At 52.3% G+C, this 23,012-nt stretch overlaps 1 protein-coding gene across 2 annotated transcripts in view; it reads left to right on the forward strand.

Annotated features, from left to right (window-relative positions):
- Window positions 1-642: 642 nt before the first annotated feature.
- Window positions 643-23,012, forward strand: part of LOC116948156 (uncharacterized) — a 68,135-nt gene continuing 45,765 nt past the window's right edge. The window contains exons 1-9 of one of the 2 annotated variants that reach the window (XM_032964574.2): window positions 643-1,221; window positions 7,514-7,607; window positions 8,643-12,316; window positions 13,858-13,977; window positions 14,833-15,052; window positions 16,767-16,936; window positions 17,746-18,131; window positions 19,421-19,479; window positions 20,498-20,707. In XM_032964574.2, coding sequence (XP_032820465.2) covers window positions 958-1,221; window positions 7,514-7,607; window positions 8,643-12,316; window positions 13,858-13,977; window positions 14,833-15,052; window positions 16,767-16,936; window positions 17,746-18,131; window positions 19,421-19,479; window positions 20,498-20,707 — 5,197 coding nt within the window. In that variant the 5' untranslated portion in view covers window positions 643-957. The remainder of the gene's footprint in view (window positions 1,222-7,513; window positions 7,608-8,642; window positions 12,317-13,857; window positions 13,978-14,832; window positions 15,053-16,766; window positions 16,937-17,745; window positions 18,132-19,420; window positions 19,480-20,497; window positions 20,708-23,012) is intronic. The other variant, XM_032964575.2, reaches the window with a different exon arrangement.

The following is a 23,012-nucleotide window of genomic DNA, read 5'->3' on the forward strand; positions in this document are numbered from 1 at the left end:
TCAATGCACCTTTAAGATCAGCGCACTAAATAAAAATACAGATAATACTTTGCAGCGGTCATCCGGAGCGAAACATTTTATTTTTTATTTTGGTGCACCTCCAGCCAATCTCAGTCAGCCAAAACCCCACGGCATCTCCTGGGTCTGTCCCGTGAGCCTCCTTCCTGCCAGCAGCGACACCTTCGGACACTTTCACGTAACGGCCTCAAGTGCACCTAGCCTGGCACAGGCGCAGCGGGGGTGACGTCACCGGCACTTTCAAGTGGCGAATGGCGGCTGTTGTTGTTGTTGGGGGTGGGGGCGCAGTGGGAGGGGCGGAGTGGGGGGGAGGGGTAGGGGTGGATGGAGCGAGTTTGGGGTGAGAGTAGAGTGGGAGGGGCTCCCCCCACTCCCCCGCCCCTCCCACCCACCCACTCCCCCGCCCCTCCCACCCACTCCCCCCACCAACTCCCCCGCCCCTCCCACCCACCAACTCCCCCGCCCCTCCCACCCACCAACTCCCCCGCCCCTCCCCCCCACCAACTCCCCCGCCCCTCCCACCCACCCACTCCCCCGCCCCTCCCCCCATTCCCCTGCCCCTCCCCCCGGCGGTGGCGGGAGTCGCCGCGATTCGCGCTTCAATCAATTCCGCAGCGAGCGTCTGCGCGGCGCGCCTCGCCCATTGGCTGGCGGCGCGGCCCCGTGACGGCGCGCGGCCAACGGGAGCCGCGCTTGTTGCGCGTGCGGGGCTACGGGGATTGCAATAGCGGCCTCGCTGGCTGCTGCTGCTGCTACCCGCGGGCCGCTCCGTGCCTACGCACAGGAGGCTGCTTGGTGGTGCTGCTGCTGCTGCTGCGTGTAAGCGGCACAGCCGCCTCAACTGCTACTGGCACCGGTGCGGGCCCTGTTGGGCGAGGAGGAGAGGGAGGAGGTGGTGGTGGAGGAGGCGGCGCTGCCGCCACCACCGCCGCCGCCGAGATGATGGCTCACAGCGCCGTGCGTTCGCGGTTCCCCGCGAGGCCCTGGCGCAGGCACGGGCGCCCGCGCTCGCGGCACCGCGGCCCGGCGGGGGTGAGCGACGCCGTCGGGCAGCAACAACAACAACAGCAGCAACAACAGCAGCAGCAGCTGGTGCAGCAGCAACAGCAGCAGCCACCTCGTAGGCGGCCCGAGGGCCCGGCCGAGGCGATGGAGCGAGCTCTGCGCGCGTTCAGCGCCTCGTTCGGCTCCAGCAGCGGCGAGGTACGAGCCAGTGCCCGCCACCAAAACAACAACAACAACAACGACGAAGCGCCACTTACACGTAGACACACCGCTTAATCACAGGCCGGAGCTGTCATCGTTATATCATCATCATCATCTTCGGCCGTGGTCTGTCCGCTAGTGCTGCTGTACGAAGCCCTGCCCGCGCCGTGCCCTAGTTTGTTTAAGAGTAGTTCGCCACACTCGTCATTGCCGGATGGTAAAGGCAGCATGGGGGTGGTGGTGGTGGTGGGGGGGTTATTTTACAGACGAGAGAGCGCAGAAGTAGAGGGCAGCGATGGATGTTACTGCACGGTCCCTCCACTGGGCTACCTCGTAGTCCCCGCACCTGTTTTGTGCAATGCTTACCCATCCGAGCCACTGTCAAGGCACAACTTTGATTAGCTTCCCAAGTCTGGCTTATTCTCATGGTGTGTTCGGTCACAGCGTACGCAGGTTCAATGAAACAACAACAACAACAACCACCACCATCATCATCGTCAGCCGTGGTGCCTTCACTGGTGGATGAATGTCTCGCTTCATTCAGCGGTGGATAGACCATGTCCGCTCCATCCGTCACTGCCCAGTGCTGCTGCCGCCTCTTGTCTTCCATTCCTGCTTCTTATTTCATAGTCCGCGGTGTTCCCCGCTGCTTTGACAGCCGCTCCGTCACCACAATCTCGGCCAGTCGCGACCATCCTGGTCCCTTGCCATTTTAAGTACTAGTCGTCAATGAACTTCCACCTTTGTTAAGTTCTAGTCGTCAATGAACTTCCACCTTTATTAAGTTCTAGTCATCAATGAACTTCCACCTTTATTAAGTTCTAGTCGTCAATGAACTTCCACCTTTATTAAGTTCTAGTCGTCAATGAACTTCCACCTTTATTAAGTTCTAGTCGTCAATGAACTTCCACCTTTATTAAGTACTAGTCGTCAATGAACTTCCACCTTTATTAAGTTCTAGTCGTCAATGAACTTCCACCTTTATTAAGTTCTAGTCGTCAATTAACTTCCACCTTTATTAAGTTCTAGTCGTCAATGAACTTCCACCTTTATTCAGTACTAGTCGTCAATGAACTTCCACCTTTATTAAGTACTAGTCGTCAATGAACTTCCACCTTTATTAAGTACTAGTCGTCAATGAACTTCCACCTTTATTAAGTACTAGTCAATGAACTTCCACCTTTATTAAGTTCTAGTCGTCAATGAACTTCCACCTTTATTAAGTACTAGTCAATGAACTTCCACCTTTATTAAGTACTAGTCAATGAACTTCCACCTTTATCCCAACAAAGTCGCCACGTTAATCCCCAACACGAGCCGATTGCATCGCTGCATCTCGCCGCCGCCACCGCTTTGGGCCACCACCACCACCACTACTACTACATCACAAGCCACTTTTTCATTAACTTACTTTAGTTTGTAGTTGTTGTTTTAAAGCAAACTGTCAATGCAACGTCTCACGATATGTGGATCTGTATTAATGTCGCGTGTAAATACGGACAGCTTCTCTCTCAAGACGCTTTTTTTACCACACAAGCTGAGACGTGTTGGGGTTCGTAACGTGGACAAGCGGGATACATCCTGTAGAATGTGTTTAGTTCCGTACGTATAATGGTGCGAAGCCAGCTGTTCCTGGCCGTGGTCTGCCTCGGTATCGTGTGCGTTATGAATTGGTCATCGTGGTTGCTAGAATGAATGAATAGTGGGGGAATTAATAAAAAGTCTGCAGTTTGCGGACGGCGATTTGACGAGTTTACGAGTGACCTGGGCTCTGTGATGTCGCTTAGCGATTCCACTTGTAACGATTAAAAGTGCCGAGGAATCGATTTGAAAACGCGCGTTCTCACTCGCGCACGTTGCTGTTGGAATCGACACACGCTCAGTTCTCTCTGCACGGATCGCCGGGCCTCGATTTGTTTGTCATCACGCAATCAAGCGGATCGTGACTTCTCCGGTTGCGATCCGTGGATCGCGAGCGGTCGAACCGACGAATCGATACAAGGCGTCCCAGCGATGGTGCAAATGACAATTGGCAGTACATAATTAGAGCTTTTATTTGTGTTGGGGTTAGATCGCGTAAATATAAACGTGTCGTTAAACCCGCCAGCACCACTCGACACAATCCATTAGTAAGGGTTGCCACGTAAACAACGTGGCCAATTCGTTACTCGTACAGCAACGCCGGCGTGTTGCAGAGAGAATCCACAACATTTACAATCTGAGTACGACGTTTCGTTGAATGTTTTGGATTTGCTCTCCAGCACACCGGTGTGCTGAAGCAGTAACTGATTGGCATGCTCTGTTTACCTGACAAACCCTACTAATTGGTGGTGGCGGGTTTCACGACGTATTTATATTTACGCGATCACCCCCCCCCCAAAAAAACCATCCTATATTATGGATGATATTGGTCGCGAAAGCCGACTACTACTACCACTACATGTTAAACTGACAATTGGCAGCCTTATCCACTGCTGGTCGTCTCGTGCGCGCGGTGCCGCGTGGATTGTTGCATCGCAGGATCGTGAGATTTATTTTCAGCAGTGGAAATAGCCTTTTCATATGATGCAAATGATGATGATGATCCACTGCTGGATGAAGACCTTCCCACGTCGAGCCGGTAATTAGGAGGTTGTTTGATCATTTATCACCACGCAGGTCAATGCTGGTTGGTGAAAGGTGGGCCCACCCCCCCTCCTCCGGACCGGTTCAGATAACGCTGGCAACTGATGTTATTGATCATAGCCGGGGATCGAACTTAGGTGGTCTTGTCTGGAGAACCGTGCACGTTCCTGGTGCCACTGCTCCTCCCACACATGCCTAGTGATTGTTGTTAACTGTGGTTAGGATGTTACATCTCTTTGACCGGTTGCATGTCATTTAAAAGTATTTCTTTGTTACCATGAATTTACTGACAAACCAAGGCAAATATTTTTTTTTCATGGGCCACCGGTCTCATGCTTTATTGTTTAAGTTGTTGTATTTACGTATGGTATGTTGAACTTCGTTGGCACCGTACGTAGCCAACCGTGCTAATCGGAGGTGCGGAGGAAGGACAGCAACCTTAACAGCGATACACTGTAACTGTGTTGTGCTTGTGGTGGCGATGGATGTTGAATGTTTTGTTTATTTCAGGTGTACAATGTATCCACGCGCGTGTGTGTGTGTACATCTCTTTGTCATTCCACTGCTGGATGAGGGGAATCCCCGCGCCGTGTGTGTCACCGGGGTTATTTGACCATGTTTCACCACGCTGGCCATTGCGGGTTAGAATTAGACATGGAGTGTGGACTGTAGATGCTTAGAAGTGCGGTACAACAATTATTGCTTTTCCGCATTCAACATAAACCTGCCATCAGGATGTTAACTCGCTCTCCTGGTCAGCAGGGCGTCGTGGGTTAGCTCCCGACTCTGACGCCTGTATATTTGGAGTTTGTGTGTTTTTCCCCATGGTCGCGTGTATATTTCTCTCCGGGTCCTCCGGTTTTTCACTCCACATTTAGAAACGTGCCTTTAGGTTATTTTGCCGCGATGCATTTCCACGTGACAAGCCACTTTGTTGAGCTGTCATTTGTGGCCAGGTCGCTTCTGAAAAAGAGAGCTATACAGTATAGCTCAGTGGGCCTTAGCTGGAAATTTTGTGAAATATTTTTTAGTTTAACTTGTTTCCATTGTTTGGTTCAGCTTCCCAGTCTACGCTCACAGAGCTGGCATTTGAGAGCTTGGATTTCACTTTCTATTTGTAGTTGATTTCCCGCTGCGTTTGCACTTTGTATACGTTCTGTTACAGTTGTGTTCACAGTGTGCCTTTTTGGCGTCATCTGGTCCAACACCAGTGGAGACTGGGCTCTAAGAAAAGCCGTCTCGGGTGTGGACCAATCAATTTCAAGGACAGTGCATATCATTATCAGAGTTGCCTCTTTTTGTTTGCATTTTGACTGCTTGTGTTGTGGTTATTGCAAACATGATCCCTTGTATAAAGGTGTCAGTTTTGGTGCCAGATAAAAGGGTAAAAACCTATTACTATATCTTGCTACTGGCAAGGGAGGAGGTCTCATAAAGGTGGACATTATTTCCACGTGAATTTACGGTGCCGATTGATTGCCATACTATGTGCAAGTAAATCGCCGTTTCACGATGGTAGGAATGATTGCCCGCACCTTTCATTGAAATGCGAGTCCATTTTGGAGACCGTGGCCATTTGTGAGCAGAAAACCTCGCGCAATTTGAAGAAAAACTTGGAAGAGAAATTTCTGCTTTACGCGCGATTGGTGACTCATCAACGGTTAAGAGTGTAATTTGTCAGCACGTGGTGGCGGGGTGACTCATGCCCTTGTGTCTCAAAAAATGCCGTTCGCAATAGTGCAGAGAACCCGTTGCGGAACCCCGCTTCTAACATGACCAAGTGGTGTTCGCCCTATGGAGAAGGTCGTCGCCGCCATAGGAATGTGGAATTTTTGACATGACTCGGGGCTGCTCGTGCAGATGTTTGCTGCCGCCCCCACGCTTGTTTCGACGAGGTAATTCACGCGAAAAACTCGCCAGGCTCGTAACAGTAATTCAATCCGTCGTTCAAAATCAGTTCTTGCCACGCAAGGTACGCGTGTCGAACCAAGCACGTGGGCATCCATGTAAACACAAAGGTTTCAACGCGTTCGAGTGATTTGCTCATGTTAAATTTTTTGGTATTCGATGAGCAAAATGTGCAAATCGGACAAGGGGCACGTGATCAAATAAAACAAGATGGTATAAAGAAGGCCAAAAGCAAACTAATTAATTAAATATTTGTTTACTTCCCCCTTAATTGTATTGTGCGGTCACTGTGCACCCCAGGGGGGTTGGGATTTTATTTCTACAAATCTGCATGATCCAAAATGCAGTTTTTTTTGGGTTAGATCACGTAAATATATAAATGTGTCATTAAACCCGCCACCACCCGACAGCCAACTAGTAAGGTTTGTCACGTAAACGGAACATGCCAATTCGTCACTAGTACAGCAAACCGGCTGATATTGGATGATATTGGTCGAGAAAGACTACGTGTTAATCTGCATGATCTGCTAACCCTTGGATCCTGAGCACTGGATCACCACCACACCTGTCAAAGTTTGGCTGAATTAGTGATGGCCTTGGGTTTAATGCCGCTTGTCAAGTGGCGATATCGCTAAATCGTTTTGTGCACCAACCTCTTACCGACTGTCTCTTACTGCGGTCCATCGCTTGTCCAACTTCAAGCTAAAGTTTGTTTTTTGCTGTTTTTTACCTTCTACACACCTATGCGATTTTCGGTTTATGAACGAGCGGTCTTAAAGGAATGCACGGGCTCTACAAAACCACACGGCTGTTTCCTGCCACGTTCTTGAGCGAAAATTCCAAGTTGCTTACCTCCTTTTCCACTGTGAAATTCGTAGCATTCTCCACGTGCACCTATGTTCAAAACCCTACAGGGTTCCATCATCTGGCTGTAGGTTTTCTCTGTGTTGTACTCTGCATGTTTACTTGCATTGCCTTTATAGGTTAGCTGCCCTCCTCTTGCTCACCTGGGTGGATTGCAGGTTTAGAATGGTTGAGACTCTTGATTGTAAGGCTAGGCATATAAAGATTAATTTAATGAAGAAATACATTAAATTCCTGCTTTAAAAATACATGCATTTGAGAATTGGTTATTTATCACGAGTGATTTTTTTTTAATGTTGGCTTATGATCAGGACTATGTATGATTACAATACAAGGAACATAACAAATACAATAGACGGTGCAGGTGAGACAGAATAGACGAGACACGACTGTATTTGTATGTATGTTTGACTTCTTTCGCACCGTACATAGCCACCCGTGCTAAACGGAGGTGAAAGGGCATTAAGACACAGTGCTGGTGAGATAGACAGGACAGATGAAACGCCACAAACAAGACACCAATTACAGTACAATGAGAGTACAAATGAGACCGTATGAACGAGATGGACAGGACAGATGAAATGCCACAAAAGGAGACAGTTGGCATTGCATTACAATGACATGGTACAAATGGGACGGAAAAAAAATAACTCCTGATACGAGTCCTGTTCCCAAAGGCAATTTACCGTACCACACCGGCACACAAGGTGCCGATCGTTCCACGTCTCGGAAAAGTTGCCATTGAGCCTCTTTTTTTAAACTGCTTTTTTGTGTTTAGTTTGTCCTTCCACCGCACCTCCAATTAGCACCGTCGGCTACGTACGGTGCAAAAGAAGTTCAACGTACACACAATCATACCGTTGTTGTTGTTGTTGTTTTTTTTTGGTTGCAGGAGGAGGACTTCCAAGGTTTTCCCAAAAACGACGCAAGCAAGAGCAGCGCTCGCCGCCTGCCCAGCCCCACACCGTCGCCGGGGCGCCCACGAGGCAAGTGCCACCACCTTCGCGGTTGTTCATCGTCGTCGCGTCGGCAATGCTTAGAATCCTGGCTGCGAACCCTGGTTTGTGTCAGATCGTGGTTAAACCGTACCTCCGATTAGCAAGGTTGGCACACAAAGCGGATATAGCTCACGGTTGTTCATCGTCGCGACGGCCGTCTGGAACGCTCTTTTATCCGACATTAGCTATCCACTTTTACATCTCGATTAAAAAACACGAATTTCTTTGGAGCAGTTTTATTGGTTTAGTTTTTTGTCCTTCCTATGCACCTTCGATTAACGCGTTTAACTACGTAGGGTGCGAAAGAAGTTAAACATACATACAAACCGGATATAGCCCTCTGATGTGTTTTTGGGTTTCACTGCGGGCTGTTCAGCGTGGTGTCCGCTGTTTCGCTCCATGTGCTTGCCGGGAGCCTCTGGTAACTGATTGGAGTAGCTCATGTTCGCCCCCGGTTGCAAGCTCCCACCACGTGGTGTGTAATGCTGAACAGCATGTGGTACAACTCAGAATGACACCACAGAGCTATACAGTACAACCACGAAAACCTATGATGTCGTAGTAAACTGGTTCTTGTATGTACGTATGTTGAATTTCTTTCTCACTGTACATTGCCACCCATTTTAATGGGAGGTGCGGTTTAATCACGAGCTGGCAGAAGCCAGGATTTGAAGCCAGGATTCTAAGCATTGCCGAATTTGTGCTTCGTACAGCAGCAGTATTTAGGCATTGTCGTGCGGTGATTACGATCGGTTATTATGCATCGGATTGTGCGAGTGGGAATGGGTAATAAATGTATAGGCAAACGATGTGCTCGTACATTGATGCCAGTTGTGCGAACACTATCTGCGGTAAGAACGAGACTGTGAAAATGGACAGCGGAATTGTTCCTTGCGTCGAATCGCGACCCTGACCCGTGACATAATCGATGCTGGTCAGGCAGGAACTCCGGCCCCTGGTGTGACGACGGTATCCCAACTTCCTTTTCCTTCCTTCTTCCCCCATTTTTCCCTCCTCCCGAAGGCCGCCCCCCGCGTAGCGGCTCCGACGAGCGCTCCCCGGAATCCCGCCGCCGCAGGGCGACCTCCTCGGCTCCATCCAACGCCACCGGCCCGGCCCTGGCATCGCCCTGGCTTCACCTCGACCTCAACCCCGTGGTCGACCTCTCACCCGTGGGGCGCAAGCACGGCCGTGGGAAGCCACGCTCTGAGAGCCGCCGCTTGCGTGAGTCGGCGTCGCCGCCCGTGCCGCCCCGACCGCCGATGTCTTCTTCATCTCCGGCGCCGGAGCCACAACGGCCGCGGGAGTTGGTGCTGGAGGTGGAGGCTGAGGAGGAGGGGGAGGAGGGTGCGGAGGAAGGGGCAGAGGAGGCGGGGGAGGAGGAGGAGGTGGAGGAGATGGAGGAGGCCGAGGGTCGGCGCTTGTCCAAGCGGCGCGAACGCGAACGGCGCAAACGGAAGAAGCGGTCGGCGGCGGAGAAGAGGGCAGAGAAATCACGCGGGAAGCGGAAACGGAAGAAAAAGAAGCAGCAGCAAAAGAAGCAAGAGAAGCAGCAGCAGCAGCAACAGGACGAGGAGGAGCGCAAGCGGGAGGCAGAAGCAGAGCAGCAGCCGTCGCTGGAGAAACGAACATCGGTGGAAAACAACAGCGGCATCGCTGCTGAGGACGTGGCCATGTCGGACGATTCCATCGCCGGCAGCTCCCGGGCGCAGGCCGAGGTCCCGCTGGCGCCCGTAGCAGCGGCGTCTGTACTGGAAGTCCCGGTAAGAGACGCTAGCGAGGACGGTGCCAGGGCGTCCCGGCCACGCGGTCGCCCGCCCTCGACGAGCCGGGAAAGCGATGGCGCCCTGGCCAAGCGCAAGCAGCGCGTTGATGCCAGCCTTGCGCGCCAGCTGCTGCAACGAGCCAAGAAGCGTGGGCGCGGGGGAATGGGAAGCGCCGTTGTCGTCAAGCCGGGCAGCGGAGGCCGGAGGACAGCGGTGGCGTCGGCAGCGGTGGCTGTGGGAGGAGGACGCCGGGCGGGACGACCCCTGCCCGTCGGAGTGAGGCCAAGCGCAAGCTTGGGCCGGGGCGGGCGGAGGGAGAGGTCGCGCGTGGGCCGGCGCTTTGTGATGCCGGCCGTAAGCTCACGCTCCTCCCGCGTGATCCGCACGCCCAAGAGGTTCATCCAGGACGAGGGGTTTGACGCGGCTGTAGCGGCGGCGGTGGCGGCGCCGTCTCCGTCTTTGTCGGCGCAGGCGTCTATGGCGCACCATCACCACCACCACCATAACCACAATCATCACCAGCAGCAGCCGCAGCAGCACAGGCATGCGCAGGGCGGCCCCGGCATTGGCAGCCGTGGGCGCCAACGCGGATCGGTGACCTCGACCACGTCTTCCTCGCCCTCGTCGGAGTCGTGTGACTCTGACAGCCAGTCGGGCGAGGAGGAGGAGGAGGAAGAGGAAGAAGAAGAAGATGAGGAGGAGGATGAGGAGGAAGAGGAAGAAGAGGAGGAAGAGATTGAGGAGGAGGAAGACGATGAAGAAGAGGAGGAAGAGGAGGAAGAGGAGTCCCAGAATTCCTCGGGCTCGGCTTCACGGTCCGACAGCCCTGGGGTGTCGTCCGAAGGCTCCGACTCGGAGCGCCGGCTCGGAGAGCTCGGCACTGCCGAGCGTGCCGCGCCGCCCATGATGCTCAACGGCGAGCGCCGGCTGGGCTCGTTGGGGCAGACTTTGACCCACGCGCTGGGTCCCACGGGCGCACCGCCGACGGCGGCGGCGCCCCAGCTACTCACGACGTGGGTTTACCCGCACGCTCACCCCCACCCGCACACCCTGCCCATGCTTGTCCCGCCACCCGCTCGCGCTGCATGTGCCGCGGCTGGCGCCGGCGCCACCGCGGGCACCGCCCGCCGCTCTATCCTGCGCGAGCCGACGTTCCGCTGGGGTCCGGTGACACCGCCGGGCTCGGCGTCCGCGCCGGCGGGCGTGCCGGACGGACGCCAGCAGCCGTCGTTCTCCTCTGCCAAGTACGCCAAGGCCGGCCTCATCCGCCAGCCCGTCTTTGACAACATCCGCCTGCCGCCGCTCACGCCGGAGGAGGTCGGGCTGGCGCCGCCGCGGCCCGGCCTGGCCGCCAAGTCGGCCTCGTCAGCGTCGTCGACGGCGGCGGCGGCGGCAGCGGCGTCGGCGGGCGCCCGCCCCGGCCGCTTCGCGTGCTCGCCAGCCGTGGCGTGCGGCCCTGGACCGGCTCTGCTGGCGCCGGTGTCGTCCCAGCCGCCCCCGTTCGCCCCCGTCGTCGCAGGGCTCTCGTCGCCGTCGTCAGCCTCCTCGTCGACCTCCTCGTCGGCGTCATCGGCGGCGGCTGCCACGGTAGTGCCGGCTACGTCGGTGGCGCCGGGGCGACCATTCCCGCCGTCGGGGGTCGCCGCCGCCAACCTGCCCGCCGCATGCAGGTTTCCCGCTCAGCGCCAGTTCGCGGTGCGTCCGAGGTTCGACACCGGCGCCACGACGGCGGCGGTGGCGGTGCAGCCAGCGTCCCCGGCAAGCGCCGGGCGGCGACCGCTGCTGCGCGCCCCCACGTTCACGCCCACAGAAGCTCACCTTCGCATCTACGAGTCGCTGTCGGCCGCCTGTGCGCCCCAGCGCCCGTCTGGCGAGCCAGCCCGGCCGCCGTGCCTCCAGCACGGCTCCCCGGCTGCCTCCGCCGCCGTCGCCAGCGCCAGGCGCAAGCGGCCGTTTTCCAGTGGACGCGGCGGGCGCGGCGGTTCCAGGTCCCCGTCGTTGTCGCGGGTCCCCACGCACGGCATGAGAACGCGCAGCAGCCGAGCGGCGGCCCTCGCCGGCGCCCCGTCTCCTTCCTCCTCACCGGCTTCGACTCCCGGGGGCACCGGCGGATTGCTGGCGCCGCAGTCGCTGTTCCGGCCCGACAGACGCCAGCGGCAGCAGTGGGGGAACGACGGCGGCGGAGCCGGCGATGCCCTAGCAGCGGTGCCGTGTGGCTCTGGGTTCGACGGCGCCCCTCAGCCGGACGGGGCGGCCGTGGCAAGCGCTGGCGGCGACTCGGCCGCGGTTGGGGGGCTCCTGGCTCGCATCGGCCGCGTGCCGGCATTTGGCGACCTCCTGCCCCCAGCCGAACGGCACAAGCGTCTGCAAAGGCGCCAGCGTGATGGCGAGGAAGTGCAAGAAGAGCAAGAAGAGCAAGAAGAAGAAGAGGAGGAGGAGGAGGAGGATGGTGGCAGCAGCACAGCGAGGAAGCGTAAGAAAAAAATGAAGAGGAAAGGCAAAACAATGTTGATGATGATGCGGCGGAGGAGGCAGAGGGGCGCCGGTTCTGAGAGCGAGTCGCAGGACCCCGATGCCGCCGCGTCAACGCAAAAGCTCCTGGTGTCCCCGGAGGCGACCACCGAGGAGGCGGAGGCCGTGAAGACGCGCGCCTCCGCCAAGCGCCAGCAAGAGAGGGCGGCCGGCGCCGGCGGGCAGAGGCAGCAGCAGCAGCAGCGGCAGCAAGGGCAGCGGCGCGCGGAGCGGTCGGAGGACGATAACGACGGCTGCGACGACGGTGACCACGGCGAGCCGGGGAAGGGGGAAGAGGACGGCGCGGGACAGAGGGAGCGGCCGCCGAGGCAGACGGCTGACCGCAAGCTGCGCACGCTGCTGCAGAAGGCGCGGGCTCAGCTCCATCGCATCGAGAGGGGCAAGGCTCGACGGGCGCAGGTATGTGGTGGCGCCGCCGGCAGCTCTCGTCTTGGCGGCCCATGACGTTCACCCCCCCCACCACCACCACCCCCCGTGCCAGTAACGTCTTGAGCCATTGTCTGCGCCTGCTCGTTGCGGTACTCTGTAATCTCCATCATATGGTTTATTTGGGTTAGATCGCGTAAATATAAATGCGTCGTAAAAGCCCGCCACCACCCGACACGGTTTGTCACGTAAGATTTGTCACGTAAACAGAACATGCCAGTTGAGTTGACGCCTGATGAGAAGGTAGTTATAATTACTGCCGAACGTCGTACTCAGATTGTAAATGTTGTGGATGTGTACTAGTAACGAATTGACATGTTCTGTTTACGTGACAAACCTTACTCGGGTGGTGGCGGGTTTAACGACACATTTATATTTACCCGATCTAACCCAAAAAACACTATATTATGGATGACATTGGTCACAAAAGCCTACATGTTAAACTCTGTAATCTATTTAACGTGTCCTTATCCAAATCGAGTTGTTGTCGTAGCCAAAGCCGTCGATGCCACCACCGCAGACATCGCCAACGCTTTTTGGCCTCCGTCAGATCTCACAGCTGCTGCTGCACAGTAGACTTGTGGCCTCCGAGGAATGCCTGAGAAGTATCTCACCATCAGGTGGTTGTTGTAGCTTGCTGACCCACCCCTACTGGGGATTTCTGCAGTCTAAAATAAAAGATAACTCATTCTGAGAGTGAAGAAGAGTACGATATTGGGAAGGCCATTGCCCGCCAGTTAAAAGCTTAAAAATAAATATTGCATATATTATACAAATACTGTAAAAGTATATTGGGGGTGCAGTTATTAGTGGTACTAGCGCTGTTAACCAGTTGCCCAAGTTAAATGACCAGTGTGCTAACCCCTGCGCTACAGCTCACCACATTAAAACAAAGAGAAAGATCCACTGTGTATAACCTCAACAGACTGTTGGGGCAAGTGCTGTTAGTGAGCACCTATGAAGGCCTGCACGGCACCCAATGGGGTGGGTGGCCAGCACCACGCCCAGCTGCCTTTGACTCCCTAGTGGCGATGTATATGCACCACACCAGGTACTTATTTGAGGCTAAGTCGCCCTGGGGGAGGCCCTGTACCAATTCAGATGTTCGCCACTGATGTTGATCATGAGCGGGACTTGAACTCGGGTCGCCGAGTTCGTCACGCAAGTGTGCTAACCGCTATACCACCGCTCCCCACAAGTGGAAGAAAGGGTTGCCGGGATAAATTAAAACCCACATACGAGTAAAGATCAATATTGATCGATGACTCGTATCATTGTTGCACAGTGACGGTACGCCTGATGGCATTTCCACCGATTCACATATTCGACATTGTTATTGGTCGTAAGCGGTAATCGAACTCGGGTCTCCGGGTTCGTTGCGCAGCGTGCTAAACACCACACAACCGCCCCCCCACAAACAAAAGACTAACGCACGCACGCACGCACACACACGCACACTGTGGTCCACCGCACACGCCAAGGTGCTGAAGCTGTGCTCTGTGTTGCCGCTGAAGGTGACAGGAGCTGAAACTCCTGCCGCGACAGCAGCCGGCGCGTGGAACCACCGCGAGAGGCCGTCCCGCAAGCGGAAGCGGCACGCCCCGCCAGAGAGCGGGCCGTCAACGGCGCGGGAGGTGAGGCCACCCAGAAGCTCCCTGTATGTTTATTTTTTCTCCCAATTTTATCCCGATCGTGCTGTCGGCGCCACGTCACGTGATGGAGAATTTGCGATGATGTCTTGAAGGGAAGCCGTTCTCTGCTTTCCGTGACCTACCGCTCGCTCTGGCACAGATGCCCGTCTCATAACATTATATTAGTGTCGGTCTCGTGACATTATGGCAATAGGGGCGCAGTCTTTTTGAAATTTGGGGAAAAGACAAAAATAATAAAATACATGAATTGATGTGGGTGTAATTGAGCAGTTCAAAATCACGCATCACTTGAAGGTGGCCGGGTCTCTCAGGATGATTATGATGAGACAGTAGGCACCAATGAGATGCACTGCTGGAATACTGGGTTTGAATCTGGGTGTTCATGGGTTCTCAAGCATCGTGCGTTGTTGGTCTCTGCACATTCATCATCATCGTCATCATCACGAGCCATGGGCAGATAGCCCGTAGGTGTCCACTGCACATTTCGTAATTTATTTCCAATTTCCTGTCTTTTGCCAATATGCTCAAGTAGTGCCACATCTTTCCGGCACCAATCTCTTATGTCGTCTTCAAGCCATTCTCTGTGAGGTCCTTCCATATTTCCAAACAACACACATTTAATTTTCCTGTTGTTGTACATCCTACATATCTGTCCAAATAGTGCCAGTTTCACCATGACATAAAATTGTATTCAATTTTGATTGTCACCCTTTATCAGCCTTCGTCGGCTCGGTGGACAAAACAAAAAGAAAAACCCTGCGATTGCTCACGGAATGAATGTTTGACTGATATTTTGGATGGTGCCGCATACGATCGCTCGCTCGCTGGCGCACACAGCACAGCGACAACTCGTCGGAGGGCCCCGCCGAGCCGGGTGGAGCTCGGGGCCCGCGCATCAAGCACGTGTGTCGCGGGGCCGCCGTAGCCCTGGGCCTCCCGCGCGCTCTGTTCCTGAGCTCTCACCCGACCAACGGCTCAGCCGGCGCCGCCGGGTCCACCACCAACGCTGGCCTCCCACCTGCACCGGTGGCCGAGGGCAGGCGCAGCGGCGGCGCTGGTAAGGGATGGGGTGGGTTTGGGTGGGTGCGTGGCAGTGTTCATTTCGAGTCAACAAAGACTATCTTTCACCGCTTGAGAATATTGGCACAAGACAGAGGAAAGTGGAAACAAATGACGAAATGTACAGTGAACACCTATGGGCTATCTGCCCATGGATCGTGATGATGATGAGACTTCGCCGGATAGACGAAGCGAATGACTAAATGAAATCCAGAGAGAAAAAATAACTGGACTTTGACTATGGCTAAATCGGGATTTTATGACTAAATACCGGTGGGTATGTGGGTGAGTTGATGGGTGGGGAGGGATTTATCCTGGGTTTCTGGTCTCTGCGCCAAGCCGCGAGAATGGCATGTGATGTCATCTTGCCATGCGCGTCTCCGATGATGTCATTACAGGCATCCCGAATCCAGAATCAATATTTATTTATACTGGAGGAATCCGATGAGCTATGAAGCTCATTTTCACAGATGTCCAGTAGGGGCAGGTCAGAATGTGACAACGACAAACAATACAAAACACACAGCATAGGAAAGGTAAACAAATAACTTTTAAAAATATATATACAAATAAAATGAAACTTTTTTTATTTTACCAGGTAAAGCCCACTGAGCTATTAGCTTATTTTTCAGAAGCGACCTGGCCACAAATGATGGCTCAACGAAGTGGCTTTTCGCGTGGACATTTCTAGCAGCAAAGCAATCCAAACGCGTGATGTTGATTCTTAACGTGGAGGGAAATATCGGAGGACACGATTCCGGCCAGTCTTGCTCTCTTCCTTTCTTTGCCACCTAACCACCGCCCCCCCCCTCCTCCTTCACCAGCCTGGACTGCCCAGTATGTTGAAGTATGGTCAAAGCTCCCTTTTAACTGACATGGTGTGGGGGAAGGCCTTCCAGCTCCTGGTCTATTGAGAATGGCTGTAATATTTTACGTTTGATCATTTGAATTGCATTTATGGTTAATTAAATGTATATGCGATTACCACCAAAGACATTCGACTTTCACTTCATAGCAATTGAATAAATGTTTTGGAATTTACTGACGACGCAATTTAATGACTAAACAGTCGGCATGAATGCCAAGGTTCACTGGACGTGTACGTTTTGACGCTAACAATTTACCTAGTTTATCTCTAAATTTAATCTAAAAAAAATCCGAAAGAGCTAGAAAGCACGAGCAGAGCACGTGACATCAATGGAGGATTCCCGAATTCCATACAACAGGTAAATACAGTAAGTTTATCTTTAGAACTGCTGGTGCACGTACACATCTTGTTGCCTATTGCGTGCAGTTTCATTAGCGAACAGTGGTCTGATCATGGCTTTTTTGGATTCCTTATATTTTGAATGCCTGAATCCGGCTTCGAGAAGTCGTACAGTAAGTCTGTCGTATCTGCTCTGCTACCTTGTTTGTACTTTTTGTTTTGGTGCCATTTTTTTATTTTATTTATTCATTTTTATTTTGCTTGGTAGTCGTAGGGTTTTCATTTGCTTGGCAGTGGCTGTATATGGGATTTGGTCTTTATATATAAATTAATGTATGGCGTTGTGCGATGATATTAGCATGAATGACGCTATACAAAATGAAAGTATTGTTATTGTTAGTTGCAGGCTACTGTGCGTCGCAAGCCTTTGGGCCCTTGCTGGACGATCACGGTATAAATCCCTGGGAGCCACGTGGCACGCTCACCGACGTTTCTCTCCCCGCAGACGCTGGGAAGGCTTCGGACGGTGTTGGCGGCGGTGCCGCCACCGCCGGCTCCGCCTCCGCGGACGAGGGGCCGGCGGCATCGAGAGAGGGCGGCGCCCTGACCCCGCGCGTGACCCTCACGCCGTGCGACTCGGTGCACCGTGGCAGTGCACCGCTCTCCTGTGCCGCGGTACGCCGTGCCGCGCTCTGCCAGCTGTCGTTCGCTCGCTCGCCCCGACGTTGTCCGCTTCTCGGCGGCTAAATTGGGCTCGGAGCTGGTTATTTTAGTAGAGTTTGCCGCGGCATGGCGATATTGTGCAACATCGCATAGTATAACGGTTCCCCGAAGTCGATCAGCAAGTCGCGTGGCATCGGGTGAAGTGTGTGTACCCAAGACGTCTGACCAACGTGGCAGAGTAGGCCAAATCACCTGCTCAGGGGGCTCTCTAAAAAGGCCTCTTTAGTTGCGCAAGCACGGAACTACAGGGCTGCACTTGTGTGTGTGTATACATATTGTTTTACACCAGCCTTACCTGCCCTGCAGAAAATACCCCATAAGCAGCCCTGCCCCTCAACGGACGTTACCTGTCACCGCCATCCGAACGAATACATTGTAAGGTCGCTGTCATTACACACAAAGTGCTTGCCGTAATTGAACCACAATACTTTGCTGATCTCGTCAAGGAGAATAAAACATCACGCAAATTCAGGTCATCCTCGCAGCAGCGGCTTTTGGCAGTACCATCGAACAAAGACGATCACCGCATTGCGCTTTAAGATTCTGCGGCCATCTGGAACGCTCTTCCTCTGGATATTAGGAAACCGCTGGAGCTATGCCCTTTTAAGTAATCTAGATTGACAAATTCATTTCTTTAGAACTATTTTCAGCGTATAGTTGTCCTTCCCCCGCACCTCCAATTAGCACGGTTGGCTTCGTACGGTGCGAAAGCAGTTCAACTTATGTACGCACAAACATCCCCGCCCATCCCCTCCCAACAGGCATCCGAATCGCTCTCCTCAAGGGTGGCCGAGTCCACAGCCAACGAGGCTGCTCAGCAGCCGGCGTCGTCCGCGTCCCCTCACGGCCCGGCCCCTCCCAGCGCCGCCGCCACCGCCGTCGCCGCGCCCCCAGCTCTGGTTTCCATGCCGGCGGCAGCGGGGGCGGCATCGGCGGCATCGGCGGCGGCTCAGCCCGCGGCAGCCCCCCCGGCGCCAGGGCCGTCCGGAGGCGGCGGCGGTCGGCGCACGGCGATGAGGAGGCTGCGCCGTTCGCGCCGATGCGGGGAGTGCGACGGCTGCCGGGTGGAGGCCGACTGCGGCGAGTGTGCCAACTGCCTGGACAAGCCCAAGTTTGGAGGTCGCAACATCAAGAAGCAGTGCTGCAAGTGAGTGGCGAGAGCCCCCAACACCCACCACGCCACATCTCACTCGCCCAGTCACCTTTCAGTTGTCCAGAGAAATGGGGGCGGCGTGGGTGTGGGTGGAGGGATGGCCCCGATCGCCCGATTGTTAGCCAAGGGGTCGGCAACCTGCGGCACTGGAGGAGCATGCGGAGCTTTAGAGGACCGCTTCGTGACACGTTATTTACTAAGGACCCACCGCCTCGTATTCACGTTGCATTGCGGCTCTTGGAATATTTTGTTAGTTTTCCCGAATTCCAAAAAAATGTCTCGTCCTTGTTATTTTAGTTTGCCGACCCTTGATATCGACCAATGGACGGAGCAAAGATGTACAAACAACACAAGTTCAATAAGAGACGATGCAAAGGATATGTTCATTATGCTACAAATTGCTTTTTGCTTTATCCACTCCCATGGCTGCTGATTCTGGTTTCATACTCTTTGGTTTTTTCGGTAAAGTCACGTAGGTATAAAATAAATAAAATAAATTAAAACTAAATTTTTACTTAAAATGTAGTTTTTATTTATTTTTATTTTATTTATTTTTTACCTACGTGACTTTACCAAAGAAACCAAAGAGTATGAATCCTTGCAGTCACGAAAGCTTCAAATCTAGAATTGATTCTGGTTTGTCCATTTAGTCTTTAAACATAACCTCAATTCTAAGTTAATCGTGGGATCATTTCTGTTAAGTTGGCGTGTGTCAGCATTTGTATTGGCGTGTGTGTCTTATGTGTTTCTATGTATGTGTTTTATGGCCGTGTGTCTGAAAATCTGAGTGTTGGTATTTGTGTCTATCTGTATATGTATTTATGTGTCTAGATTTATGTATGTGTGTGTCTATCTGTATCCGTCTCTTTGAGCATGTTGTCTCTGTGTATGCAAGTGTAATTTAATATATTATTGGATGTCTGTATGTTTATTGTTGCGGAGCAGAATCATAGTGGTTAGTGCACTGTGCTACTAACCTGGCGAAATGAGTTTGTTTCCCGGCCACGACAAAGATCAGTGTGGCATGTACTATCAAAAAGTTCTAGTGCTCGGCCTTCACTAGCTCAATTCGGCATGTAATGGGTACCTGGTGAGCTGTGTAAACATAACTGGGGCCACGAGGGCGTGGTAGCGACTACGTCTTCCCCTCGTGCACCGTGGAGGATTTCACCCGGTTCTCGCTCGTGTCATTTTGCCGCAACGTCCTGCACGTTTGTCTATGTACGTCTGGTGTATCTGTGCAAATACCTCTGCTCCGATTCCCCCTCGTTTTTTTACCCCAGGATGCGAAAGTGTCAGAACCTACAGTATTACACACAGCCGGACAGCACACCAAAGCAGGGTACGTTGGCACGCGGGTTTTTTGGTAACAGAACAAAATGCCTGGCATGATTTGCTACGGTTGTTGCTGCTGCTGGTGGTGGTGGTCTGCTGATGCAACTGTAATTGTCTGCTTAATGCTTTCTTCACCCTCACAATGTGCGACTCCTTCACGACCGGTGTTACCGTCCGTCCGATGTAACCTCCGCAATTTGTTATTCCGTCAATATTTTGTTAATTGCATTGTTTAAACGATGTCGCACATCTTGATGTGTTTTTTTTATTTTTTAAACAACCGGTGTCGCAACTTTTATGAGTTTAAACATAAAAAATAAGTTAAAATATGAACTCATATTGTGTAAACGTAATTTTATGTTTTTTTTATATATATAATAATACTGTCATTTATTTATCTGTAAAATACTCAATTAGATTCAAGGCTGTGTTTTCAGCGAGGTCATGCATGGGAACGTTTGGCCAATTCCTGTTTTGGATGTGGGAGGAAAACCGCGTTATGTGGAGAAATCCCACCACACATCGAGGGAACATACACTCAAACGGTCTGCACGCATGGTTTGGCAAACCCACTTGGCTGTACTCTCACCTCCGGGCCACCTTGCGATCCGGCAGATTTCGGAGCCTTGCCCACCTCTATGTGGCCCTCCAATCCTGGCTTCAATCATTAAGCCATATTTCACCACTGCTGGTTCGATAATATTTTGCTGTCTGGTGTGCTGAATATCAAATGAGTTTATTAACCCATCTGTGTGGACCTTTTTGAGTATTATCCCTTCACATGCATGAGTTTCCTCCAATTGCCCCAGTTTTGTCTCTGGGCAAAACACTAATTTGGAAGGAATCGGTCAGGCATCCCAAGGTAGCAAGACTCTCCCATCCCAAGAGTCTTGAGACTCGGTTAAGCTTTTCCCTGATAAATAAATGACACTGTCATTAATTTTTATTGTAACAATATTATATTGATTGCCAAAAAAAGTGTTTAAAAACGTTAAACGAGTAGGTCGTGCAATGTCTGCGTCCAGTGAAAAAGACAGACAGGGGTAAAGCGGGAAGGAAAGAAGATGCTCAGGTTGAGGCGGAAGCCCCGGGGGGAGCCAGGGACTCGCCTAGTGAGGGCGACCCAGGCTGGAGGAGGGCGGGCAGGCAGGGGCCGCTAGCTCAGTCCCAGGCTCCGCAGGCTCAGCAGGCCTCGCAAGTTGCTAGGCCGCGCGATGCTGGCAAGCCCTTGGGAGGTAAGCATTCCGGCATTCGGTTCTCTCGCCTTCTCTTTCTTGTTATCCCGTCATACGAGAGCGTTTCAATACGTAAAGAGATGAACGGCACTTTCCGGTAAAATTTAACGTCGGCATTTGCAGACTCTCGCTGCGTTGCCATCCACAGGCACAGGGCACCTGCACCAGTGGCTCATTTGTTTCCTAATGGTAGCAGCAAAGGAGAAGTGGTTGTCGATAAACCATGGCCACAACACTGCATGCACATCCCCCCGTCACTGTTAAACCACCTTTCACGTGAAACCTCCTTTAAAGTTCCGGGCAAACATGAGTCCGAAGCAGACTCGGGCTGAACTGTCTGCTGGATATGCAGAACTTGCCGTCCAAGCTTTCCCAACAATTATATCGATTAACGTGCAGAGCACGGTTGTGTATTGTCATGCTAAAAACGCCACTCCTTGGACAGTCCACGTTGGTTTTGTCCAGCATGTCCGAGCATGAAGGGCTGGTGACAAGAAGTGTTACATTTCCTGGAAGGTAAAATGTCATCAGACTATAAATGTGTCCCAAAAAAAACGATCACGATTACTTTTCCGGTGAAAGCTTGCGACCTTAATTTTCTCGTTGTTCACATTCCGTGCTTTGGTGCTTCATCGTCTCACTCGTACTGATGGATCCAAGCTGCGTTTGTGATGATAATGGAAAAAATTAATAAACACATGGCCTTTACACAGGCATCTGGCCGTCAAGGCTCAACAAAAATTAATCGTATTTGCTTTGTGGCCTTATGTTTACGACTACCAAGATGATGTGCCTTTTGCCACGCGATTTTTTTCTCTTATCGGTATTGCACCAATAATAAATTACAGAATTATTATCAAAAAGTCTCTTTACCTCTTGAAAAACACTCGTATTAAACCTATACCCATGGACTAATGGCATTGATACAAAGAAAAGTAAAAAACAAATACCTCCCCACCTTTGTCATTAGCACTGCCTTAGAACTAACAATATATGGAGCAAGCCAATAGCCCTGCTCGGATGAAGGGCCATTGCCAGAAATATTAGGCATTCGACAAGATAATTTCCCGTAATGTACACGTACAGCCCTTTTGTCAACCCACCGCGCCGTGCATGTATGTTGAACTTCTTTGGCACCGTACGTAGCCAACCGTGCTAATCGGAGGTGCGAATGCCGGTTGGTGAGGTTGTTTGACCATACTTCACCGCGTCGGTCGCTGAGGGTTTACGAAGGCACAGAAGTACAGTATAGCAATGGGTATTGCTGCACTGCCTTCTACTGCCAACCTCGTCGGCCCCGCAGCCTGTAACACCTGTTATGCTTGCTGGTTGCCCATCCCCGAGCACTATCCGAGCTCAGCCCTGCTTAGCATCCATGATCTGACGAGATTGGGCGCGTTGCGGGTGAATTGATGGAAACGTTGGCCGACTTAGTATTTATTCCGTTAGAGGTGCAGCGACGGTGACAACGGTGGTGGGTGTTTTTGATTTCTGCGTGTGCATCGCTGCCTACTTAATATCTCTGTTTTTTGTTGTTGTTGTTGACAATATCAATAATACTCGACACTGTATTATTGTTGTGGTCACAATTGTGGTGAAGCCATTTGCATGTGTAATGATGCTACGCTTGGCAGCCAGTAAAGGTTATCTAGCTACACCGCCAGCTAACAATTTTAATTAATGGTCGGAGCCTGAAGTGTATTAAGTGAATGTGCCGATTGAATGTAATTCTAACTCTTGAGCCCAAACACCCCTTATCGCGTGGGGTCGGATGCTTGGATTTTCTTTCGTCATGAGCTTCTGTGCCTCTTCTCTCGTCACATATACTGTCCTGGTATCTTAATTCACCGCATCCTCCCATCTCGCCCTCCAGTATCCCTCTCATGCTGCCCTGCTCCGGTGGTGTCTGTGTTGCCCATCTAGTTTATGAGTCCCTGTTTGAGTCTGTGGGTCTGTGCAAGTTTGTGGGTCTCCATGTGAGTGTTTGTGTCTCTGAGTTTGTGGGTCTCTGTGAGGGTATGTCTCTGAGTCAATGGGTCGCTTTGAGTGTATGTGTCTCTGAGTCTGTGGGTCGCTATGTGAGCATATGTGTCTCTGAGTTTGTGGGTCTCTTTGAGTGTACGTGTCTGAGATTGCGGGTCTCTATTTACATGTGTCTCTGAGTTTGTGGGTCTCTATGTGAGTGTATGTCTCTATGTGAATCTGTGGGTCTCTTATCTCTATAGTTTATCTAATTGCATCTCCCCTCCCTTAACTTTCTCAACAATAATTGTAACATGTGCTAAGGCTTTAATTTCTCAATTAT

This window comes from Petromyzon marinus, chromosome 32, assembly GCF_048934315.1.
Source record: "Petromyzon marinus isolate PM22_M1 ecotype Great Lakes invasive population chromosome 32, UKy_Petmar_22M1.pri1.0, whole genome shotgun sequence".
Classification (NCBI taxonomy): Eukaryota; Metazoa; Chordata; class Hyperoartia; order Petromyzontiformes; family Petromyzontidae; genus Petromyzon; species Petromyzon marinus.